General features: G+C 42.0%; 1 protein-coding gene across 1 annotated transcript; it reads left to right on the forward strand.

The window, feature by feature from the left end:
• The first annotated feature begins 9,004 nt into the window (after positions 1-9,004).
• On the forward strand, positions 9,005-9,880 carry LOC121997926 (PRA1 family protein B2-like). Its single transcript, XM_042552599.1, has one exon. It carries the CDS (start codon positions 9,072-9,074, stop codon positions 9,735-9,737), a length of 666 nt encoding a protein of 221 aa, XP_042408533.1. The 5' UTR covers positions 9,005-9,071; the 3' UTR covers positions 9,738-9,880.
• Positions 9,881-11,104: the final 1,224 nt, after the last annotated feature.

Below are 11,104 nucleotides of genomic sequence, written 5' to 3' on the forward strand. Positions count from 1 at the left end.
CCAAAGCACCTTCTTCTCCTTTCTTCAAGTTTCGGCCAAGCACAATGCTTCCAAAAAATGAAGATTTTTTTCCACCAACCAAGCTCCAAAGGATGTAAGCTTTCTCTCCTTCTTCTCCAAGCTAAAATCCGACCACCACTTGATCTCCAAGGAGGAAGAGAGGTTCGGCCACAAGGATGGAGAGAAGAGAAGGGGAAGGGTCAGCCACACCAAGGAAGAAAAGAGGGAGAAAAATAATAGAGTCGTTCACCCATGAAGGCACCTCTACCCCCTCTTTTATAATCCTTGGTCTTGGCAAATAAGGAAATTTAAATAAAACTTCCTTAATTCTTTTGCCATGAAAAGGAAATATTTATTTAATTAAAAATAATTTTTCTCTTCTCAATGTACAATGGTCGGCCATATACAAATCTCCAAGCAAATAAAATTTTAAACACAAAATAAAATTTCCTTATTTGCTTCCGGAAATTTATAAAAATTTTCAATAATTTTTATCCCTTCATGATTGGTTAATAAAAAGGAAATTTTATAAATTAAAATCTTTCTTTTAAACATGTGGATAATTTTCCAAAAAGGAAAGTTATCTCTAAAAATTAAAATCTCTTTTCAATCTACAAAGGAAAGATATCAAATCTTTTCTTAATCTTTTGTAGAAACTAATAAAAGAGAATTTTTAATTTTTAAACTTTCTTTTAAATCATGAACATGATTAAAAAGGAAAGTTTTTACCAAAATTAAAATCAAACCTTTTAATCTACAAATAAGGAAAGAGATTTAGCTCTTCTCTTAATCTTTTGTAGAATCTTATAAAAGGAAAGATTTAAATTTTTAAACTCTCTTTTAAATCATGTTATCCACATAAGAAAAATTTTTAAAAATAAAAATCCTTTTATTTTAATTTGGGCCGGCCACACCAAGCTTGAACCCAAGCTAGGGTCGGCCACCTTGAAGCACCCATGAACCACACTTTGGCCGGCCCTAGCTTGGTCTCCAAGCTAGCTTGGCCGGCCCCTATGGGATGGGTAAGAAGGTGGGTATAGGTGGGTATAGTACTCTATAATTAAGAGGCTACGATAGGGACCGAGAGGAGAAATTGGTTTTGGTCTCCCGATGAAATTAAGCATCCCGTGTTCGCCCCGAACACACAACTTAACTTCATCAATAATAATTCATTCCACTAAAGAATTATTATTGAACTACCGCACTAATCCCAAATTATATTTTTGGGCTCCTTCTTATTATGAGTGTGTTAGTCTCCCTGTGTTTAAGATGTCGAATGTCCACTAATTAAGTGAGTTACTGACAACTCATTTAATTAATATCTTAGTCCAAGAGTAGTACCACTCAACCTCATCGTCATGTCGGACTAAGTCCACCTATAGGGTTTAACATGACAATCCTTATGAGCTCCTCTTGGGAACATTCTCAACCTAGATTACTAGGACACAGTTTCCTTCTATAATCAACAACACACACTATAAGTGATATCATTTCCCAACTTATCGGGCTTATTGATTTATCGAACTAAATCTCACCTATTGATAAATTAAAGAAATAAATATCAAATATATGTGCTTGTTATTATATTGGGATTAAGAGCACACACTTCCATAATAACTGAGGTCTTTGTTCCTTTATAAAGTCAATATAAAAGAAACGACATCTAATGGTCCTACTCAATACACTCTAAGTGTACTAGTGTAATTATATAGTTAAGATAAACTAATACCTAATTACACTACGACCTTCCAATGGTTTGTTCCTTTCCATCTTGGTCGTGAGTTACTGTTTATAATTTATAAGGTACTGATAACATGATCTTCTATGTGTGACACCACACACCATGTTATCTACAATATTAATTGAACAACTACATTTATCATAAATGTAGACATTTGACCAATGTGATTCTTATTTCTAGATAAATATTTATACCAAAAGCTAGGTTTTTAGTATACATTCTAACAGCAGCAGCGTCAGAGCACCGAGGCCGGCCCATCGCCTCGTCCCTCTCCAGTTACCTTACCGCCGGAGCCGTCTCCCGTGCCCCCTTCAGCTCCTTCTGGGTCGACTGCTGGACCTTCCGGATCAGCTGCGGGGCCTTCCCAACCGCCGCCACCTGTTCCTCTTCATTATCTTACCACCGCTCCTTCTGAAGCTGGGCTACAGTCCCGGCGTGATGTTCCCACCAGCATCTTAACTATGAAAGGTCGTCTGGCCACTGTGTAGGATGAAAGTAGGCGTCAGATGGAACTTTTACCACCCTTTGCCCAGATTGATAGATTTTCTGAGCTATATATCAAGGTCAGCTTCCCTACTCGTTTACTGCCACTATTATATTCCTCATCCTTATCAGATGTTTCTCCTATGTCCCAGGCCTGTGCAGAGTCTTTGACAGTAAATCAGTCCTTCCATGCTGTCCATCGTCAAAATAAGATGCTGCAGGACAAGGTAACTGAACTAGAGCTTCAATTGAATAACCCGGCGCAGGCCAGTTATGTCTTGAGAGCTGAAGTAAAGGTTCTAACCAAAAGGAAGAATAGTCTGGAAGTATCTTTGATGGTATCTGATAAAGAGCTTAAGGGCCTCCAGGAAGAAAAAAGCCAGGTTGAGGCCGTGCACCAGCAATGCATGGACCAACAAACTTTGGAGTATCAGCAAGCTATGGATCAATTGACTCAGAAGCTGCGTGTCGCCGAAACTTTAGTGTAAGAGCAAGACAAGAAACTAAAATCCCAGCGGCCCAATTAACTTCTCAAGCAGCAGAACTATTGGCCCCGGACTTAACTAGCTCAAGCCCGGACTACTGGAAGGGTATCGACGACCTTGGCCATTTACAAAGAAGGAGAGAATGATCGCTGTCAACAGAGCCGCGCTTTGTACCTGCGTTCCCCATAGTTCTGTACCCAAGCAAGGCAACGCTTCTCCACCTCTGTTATTTATGGTGTGGCCGGGGCTCTGCAACAACTTTATGAGCAGAACTACCTGAAATCAGCTCCTCTTCCTAAATTTTTAGATCATGACCGAATCCTTAAAGAGATCCCAGATGAAATTTTTGCTCCTTTCAAGTGATCCTTCTTGCCTACTTGTGTATAATGACTTAACAATTTCTTGTAAATTACTTTGCTATTTTTCCGCTTGTATTCTAAGGCTTACTTTTGCTAAAATTGCTTAGTTTTGCCACAAAAAGTTTTAGGACATACAATTTCCGCTTTCATATCCTCTCCCTGCTCTTTCCGATCTGCTTTTCCCCGGTCTGCTATCCTAGTTTATCGGGTAGGTGACAGCTCGACTTACTCTTCTTTGCATGCTCCTTTAGACTCTGTAAGGTCGCAAGTAATTAGTGCTCCATGGTCGGTCTAGCTTCTTGCCCTGTTCATCTTGTAAGTAATAAGCCCTGGACAATAATTTTTTGATGACTTTGTAAGGTCCATCTCACTGGGGTGCTAATTTGGCCACGTCCCCCACGGGCTTGATTTGTTTCCAGACCAGATCTCCTTCTCCAAAAAATCAAGGAATCACTCTTCTCTTATAATTCTGCCTCATTCTTTGTCGATAAGCCTCCAGCCGAACCGCCGTTCTGCCACGGGTTTCGCTAATGAGATCCAGCTCAGACAACCGCCGCTCTGTGTTTCCTTCATCATATAATGTCCTCCTTATTGATGGCACTCTGATTTCTATGGGTACGTCTGCTTCATTGCCATAAACCAGATGGAATGGTGTCAGACCTGTACTTTCTTGAGATGTTGTACGATAAGCCCATAGGATGCTTAACAGCTCTTCCACCCAGTTGCCTCCCACATGATCCAGCTTAACCTTCAGACCTTATACTATTTCTCTGTTGACCACCTCAGTCTGACCATTGCTTTGTGGATATGCTACTGAAGTGAAGGCCTGCGTTATGCCAAATCCTTTGCACCAGGCCTGGATTTTTTGCCCTTGAAATTGTCTTCCATTGTCTAACACCAGTTTGTGAGGAATACCAAATCTGCAAAGAATGTTCCTCCATAGAAATTGGATGACGACATTTTCTGTGATCCTGGCCAGGTCCTCTGCTTCTATCCACTTAGAGAAATAGTCTACTTCCACCAATAAGAAACGTCTCTGACCTGGCGCCATTGGAAATGGTCCCGCAATATCCATGCCCCATTGATCAAAAAGACATGAGACTATAGACGTTCTTAGTAGAGCCATAGGTCGATGAGTTAAGTTTTGATGTTTCTGGCAGGACAGGCAGGTATTTACCAATTTGTGAGCATCTCTTTGTAAGGTGGGCCAGAAATACCCGGCCAGGAGTACCTTGCGAGTCAATGTCCAACCTCCCACATGACTGCCACAGTATCCCAGATGTATTTCTCGCAAGGCCTGGTCGGCCTCCTCCATACCCAAGCATTTGAGTAAGGGTCTAGAGAAGGACCTCTTGTAGAGCTGATCCCCGATCATGACATAAGCATGGGCTTGCTTCCTTATCAGCCGTGATTCTTCGGGGTCTATCGGTAAGATATCCTGCCTGAGATAGTTGATCATGGGCGCCCACCAATCAATAGTTGCTTCTCTATTATTTTGCAGATCTATCTGAGCTATAAGGAAAGTTTGTGCCTTTGACCGATCCAACACCCAAGTGGTTAAGGAACTGGCCATCTTTGCTAGCTCATCTGTCTTCTCATTTTCCGACCTGGGGATCTTGGTTACTGTGACCTCTGCGAATTCCTCTTTCATCTTCTCATAAGCTTCCCGGTACATTTGTAATTTATCGCAATTTATTATAAAGTTGTCAGTCACTTGCTGAGTTACCAGCTGGGAATCTGAATAAACGATTACCCGGGCTGCCCCTACGTGTTGGGCTGCTTGCAGTCCTGCCAACAAAGCCTCGTATTCTGCCTCATTGTTGGTGGCTCGGAAATTCAATCGAACTGCCAATTGGAGTATATATCCTTGAGGAGATATTAATAAGATCCCGACCCCGCTTCCTTGGTGATTAGCCGATCCGTCCACATAGACCTTCCAGGTTTCTTCAGAATTGGTCTAATGAATTTCTGTTAAGAAATCTGCTAAGGTCTGCGCCTTAATGGTTCTGCGCGGTTGATATTGTATATCGTATTTCCCCAACTCCGTTGCCCACTTGATAAGCCGACCTGCTACTTCTACATTAGTTAGAGCTCTCCCAATAGTGCTGTTGGTCAAAACTGTGATAGGATGCGATAAGAAGTAAGGTCTTAACCGTCGAGCCATAAGGACCAATCCATAAACCAACTTTTCGAGGTCCGTGTATCGAGCCTCGACTCCTTTCAATAGATGACTGAAGAAATACGCTGACCGTTGTACATTGTCATGTTCCTTAACAAGCACAGCCCCTACGACCTCGGGGGTGGCAGATAAGTAAACCTATAAGGGTTCCCCAATAACTAGCTTAAATAAATATTGCAAAGCCTCCAAGTACTTCTTCAACTCCTCAAAAGCTCGGGTACAATCTTCATCCCACTGGAATTTGGAGGCCTTCCTGAGCACTTTAAAGAAAGGAGCAGTCCGGTCTGCAGACCTGGAAATAAATCTTGACAGGGATGTTATTCTGCCGACCAGCTTCTGATTTTCCTTCAAATTTTGAGGAGGCTGCATATCCAGTAATGCCCAAACTTTTTCGGGATTAGCTTCTATTCCCCACTCAGTCACCAAGTAGCCCAAGAATTTTCCTCCTTTAGCTCCAAACCGGCACTTCAAGGGGTTCAGCTTCAACCCATATTACCGAAGAGTCCTGCATGTCTCTTCTACATCCTTGATCAGGTTCACGGCTAACGAGGACTTGATGAGTATACTGTAGGACCGTTGCGGCCGGCTAGAAGGGGGGTTGGATAGCCTGTAAAATCAAAAAACAAAACAACCCTTTTCGAACTCTTAAACTAGCACTTGCATAAAATTAACTTAAACAAGAAAAAGCAAGAAAAGGAAGAGGCACCGGATTTGACTTGGTTACAACCGGGGTGGTTGTTAATCCAAGAAAGATGATCGCACTATCAATCTCCTTCAGGCGGAGAAGCCTCTTACAGCAGTGAAAGCACAAAAGACAGAAGCTAAACTAGAACAGAAGCGCACAAGTGTTTGGAATGTAAATTTCTGAGTTGATTGAAAGCTTCTGGACCAAGGCTCTGCCATCCGAAAAAGGGCTCACCCGAACCCAACTTCCGGTCTTCTCGAGCGGGCTTCGTTCCGGCTTCTCGTCCCTCGGAATCGCCGTGTGTTCCCTTCTCGTCCGCCGGCGTACTCATTCGCAGACTTCGTCCCTCGGACGCACCGCGTGTCGTCCTTCTCGCTAGCTGCGTCTCTTGCTCCCCGAGCAATCTTCCGCTCCGGCTTTCGTCCCTCGGAACCACCGCACGCTTCCTTCTCGTCCGCCGGTGTACTCTTCCGCAGCACCTCGTCCCTCAGACTACCGTCTTTCTCGCTAGCTGCGTCTTCCGCTCGACTACCTGTGCTCCTAAGTTCCTGCACACTTAGACACAAGGTTAGAAACACACAAGACCTAACTTAACTTGTTGATCACACCAAAACAACCTTGGGGTTCCAACAATCTTCCCCTTTTTGGTGTGATCAACCCAAGTTAAGCTAGGGTAAAATAGACATTAAAAATTAAGTAAATTAACTTAATTTGCAATTTAAGTGCAAAAATAAAATAAGTTAATATTTTGGTCTACCTCCCCCTAGACTTATACTAATCCTTCTCCCCTTTTGATCACAAAAAAATGGGGTTTCAAGAAAAAAAATCTAAGAGTTAAAGACTTAGAAAATTTTGAGATCTTTAAAAATTTGTAATAATTTTCACACAAAGAGTTTCTGAAAAAAAAAAGTAAAATTTTCTAATGGATATTATAAAAAAATTCTAACTTAGGCATTTATGTAAAAAAAAATTATTTTCTAAAAGACTTGAAGCAGAAATTTCAATTTCATTATAACCTTTAACTAAATAAATCTTCTGAGAATTTTTCTAAGTGTTAAATAGAATTTTTTTAAAAAAAATCCTAAGTAAAAAAAATTTTGAAAAAATGTTTGAAAAAACTTTGAAAGCAGTAATTAATTCTAATTTTAATGCTTTGACAGAAAGTTAATTAAACATTTATTTCAATATTTTGGCTTCTAGGTCGTGGCGAGGCACTAGGCCTTCTTGGTTATTTGAGCAACAACCACTTCCTTAAACAAAGCCTCATAAAGAAATTCATTGTTTAATTTTCTCACTGAAAGCGCTAACCTCTATTAATATTTAGATTAAGCAAGATTTAGGAGCCCAATAAAGGTTCCATCCTACTAGGTTGATTAAAAATTTCTTAGGGACATATTTTCTAGAGATATTCCTAATTTGTCTCTGGTGATATCTATAATACCAATTTAAATTATTAAATCTTCTAACATTGGTTTTAGATGAACATGCATAGTCTATCCATGGCTTGTACGTCCCGACTTGCACGCTAGGTCTATATCCAGACCTGTTTACTATTTACTGCTATCCATCGCTTGTACGTCCCGACCTGCACGGTAGGTCTATTCCCGACCTGCTTCTGTTCACCGCTATCCTTAGCTTGTACGTCCCGACCTGTGCACTAGGTCTGTTCCCGACCTGCTTCTGCCTACCGTTATTCATGGCTTCTATGTCCCAACCTGTATGTCAGGTCTGCATCCAGACCTGCTTCTGTTTACTGTTATCCTTAGCTTGTATGTCCCCACCTGTGTGCCAGGTCTGCGTCCAGACCTGCTTCTATTTACTATTATCCTTGGCTTGTATGTCCCGACCTGCACGCCAGGTCTGCAACCAGACCTGCTTCTGTTCACTGTTATCCTTAGCTTGTATGTCCCGACCTGCACGTTAGGTCTGTTTCCTGACCTGCTTTTGTTTACTGTTATCCTTGACTTGTATGTCCCGACCTGCACGCCAGGTCTGCAACTAGACCTGCTTCTGTTTACTGTTATCCTTGGCTTGTATGTCCCAACCTGCACACCAGGTCTGCAACCAGACCTGCTTCTGTTCACCGTTATCCTTAGCTTGTATGTTCCGACCTGCACGTTAGGTCTGTTTCCCGACCTGTTTCTGTTCACTGTTATCCTTGGCTTCTATGTCCCGACCTGCACGTCAGGTCTGCAACCAGACCTGCTTCTATTTACTGTTATCCTTGGCTTGTACGTCCTGACCTGTACGTTAGGTCTGTTTATTCTACGCCCAGGGCCTTCTTTCCTTTACCTTTACTTGGCTTATGGGCTCAATCCTCAAATGTACCTGTCCCATGGGCCCTGTCTTTGACCGCTATCAAGGTTGGCCCTTGTCCGATTTATACTCCTATCCCTTGACCGCTCCGTCAGCTAAGACTTTGACCCTGGCCACGTAATCTTGACTTCTGACCAGTCACGGAGGCTAGACTTTTGACCTCCACGTTAATTTGACTTCTGACTTCCACATAAGCTTGGCTTCTGACCTCCACGTAAACTTGACTTCTGACTTCCACATAAGCTTGACTTCTGACCTCCACGTAAACTTGACTTCCGATCCTCTCGTGGTCTCGACTTCTAACCACATCATCTTACTGACCCCACAAACATACACCGTATCACACTCAAAGCTATAAATCTTTGAATTTCGATATAAATCATATTTGGAGGAATAATTTTTATCATCATCCCAGAGGTCCAATCTGTATGCTAACCATTTTTAAGATTTTCACTCAACTATCAACCATCCCGTGCTATGTGCAGCTTATAGTTTTAATTATGTGTAAGATATCAGAAGTGTATATTTGATTTAAATTTACACAATTTTGCGTACAGGATTAAGGTGTAGAAAGAAAGGGGAAAAAACCCTCATTAGTGGATTAAATAATAAAAAACTTGGACCAAATTGTTGATTCGCCCGCGTAATATTGATTTGACTTAATGACTCCGTCTGCAGCCTTTCCTTCCACCTTCCTCTGCTTCGTAGCGAAGGCACCGACGCGTCGGACGCGTCGAGAACAGTTTAAAAATGCCTCACCGATCGGGAAAAACAAAAAAGTTGAAACAGAGGAATAGAAATTTCTCATCTCTCTGTCTCTCCGATGATGTCCTCCAACCCCGCCCCGCCTATCCTCCCCATCTCCCACCCGATCGCCGGTGACGCCGACGCTGCTCCGATCTCCAGCCCCTCTTTCAGCGTCTTCCTTTCCCACCTCTCCGACTCCCTCCGCCGCTCCCTCTCCGAGCTCCGCCCTTGGTCGGAACTCGCTGACCGCTCCGCCTTCTCCCGCCCCGACTCCCTCGCCGACGCCTCCTCTCGCCTCCGCAAGAACCTCACCTATTTCCGCATCAACTACGCCGCTATTGTCGCTGCCGTCGTCGCCGTTTCCCTCGCCACCAGCCCCTTCTCCCTCATCGTCCTCCTCGCCCTCCTCACCGTCTGGTGCCTCCTCTATCTCTTCCGACCTTCCGATCCGCCCCTCGTCCTCTTCGGTCGGGCCATCTCCGACCGCGAGACCCTCGGCGGCCTCGCCATACTCTCCGTCCTCGTCGTCTTCCTCACCTCCGTTGGATCCATCGTCGTCTCCGCCATCATGGCAGGCGCCGCCCTCGTCGTCGCCCACGGGGCCTTCCGAATCCCGGAGGATTTGTTCCTAGATGAGAAGGAGCCCGACGGGTCCTCGGGATTCTTGCCCTTCCTTGGCGGTGCTAGACCGACCACGACCACAGCCTCGTCCGACCCAGCCATCATCGCGGCCCGCGTTTGATGTAATTTGGTGATAGTTTGTTTTAATTATATTTATAAATGGTTTTTTTTTAATTTTTTTATATTCTTTATACTGTGTTGGATTTACCTATACCATAGGTTAACATTGCCGTTGAATACATCATTTAAAAAAATTAATTGAAACGTAAGGTAATTAAAATAAAATTTTCATAAATAATAGGCTGATTAATTTGGTATGCCCAAAATGGTAGTGAATTTCTTTTTTATCTTTATTTTTTTTAAATCTAACAATTACTGGAATGAAAAGCATTTGAATGTTTTAGTTAAAATTTAAAGTAATTAAAATAGTTAGTGGAGATTTTAATAGAGGCGCCAATTGAAGTCCATAGCTATATATAAGACTCAGCCTAACAAGTCTGTTTAATTGTCATGTCAGGCCAAACGCAATACATAATTTCTAGATTGACAAGTGCAATATATAATTTCAAACTAACACATGATTTCATGGATATGGCATGACCTATGACATCATCAAAGGCTTCTAAAATGGGGGTTGGTTCGATTAGTTCAATCCTACAAGGCTAAAGCCCAGGCTTTACTCAGTCAAAATTATTTTTGAAATAAAGAGTCAACTCGGGGTATTTGGATTCACTTTTATTATAGTTAAAAGATTTGATCGGAGTCGGGTTTATAAGATAATCCTTTATTATTTTAAAAAAATATTTAAAAAATTAAAATTTGAAAATTTACAAATAATAAATAAATAACAATTATCTTTAAAATTCAAAAAAATGACGAGGATGGAGAAATTCAAAAAAGCTTGAAACTAACTATTAGTTTTTAAATAAACCAATTATTATATATACAATATGCATTACAATATATACCATGCTAGTAAAAAAGTGGAATTCATACTGTCGACTAGACTCGACCTCAAGGCGGGTCTGACCTGGACCAACGGTTCAACCGTAATTTTTTTTTTTCTTAAACGGCTTGAACTGCCGGTTAACCGACGGTTTATAGCCGTTGGAACCGCCGGTTTATAGCCGTTGAAACCGCCGGTTAATCGACGGTTCGTAGTCGTTAGGAGAGTTTTTTGGATATTTTTTTTAATGATTAGGATCATTTGACCGTTTTTTGATCAATGGTTATGATTTAGTGTTCGTTACTATCAAAACTCTATAAATAGAGAGCTTATTTCATCATTTTTCACACACATCTTCTCTACTCTTAATGTCATTTTCATATTCTCTAATCTCTACACGCTTTCGTTTCCAATTTTCAATTACAATGGAAGGAGGTCGCGGAGGTACATCATCTCGAGCTCGAAAGGGAAAGCAAATAATGAATCCGCTGGAGGAGGACCCTAACATTCAATCCACCGATGATGAGATCGAGCATCTTCCG

This window comes from Zingiber officinale, chromosome 6A (genome assembly GCF_018446385.1).
Source record: "Zingiber officinale cultivar Zhangliang chromosome 6A, Zo_v1.1, whole genome shotgun sequence".
Lineage (NCBI taxonomy): Eukaryota > Viridiplantae > Streptophyta > Magnoliopsida > Zingiberales > Zingiberaceae > Zingiber > Zingiber officinale.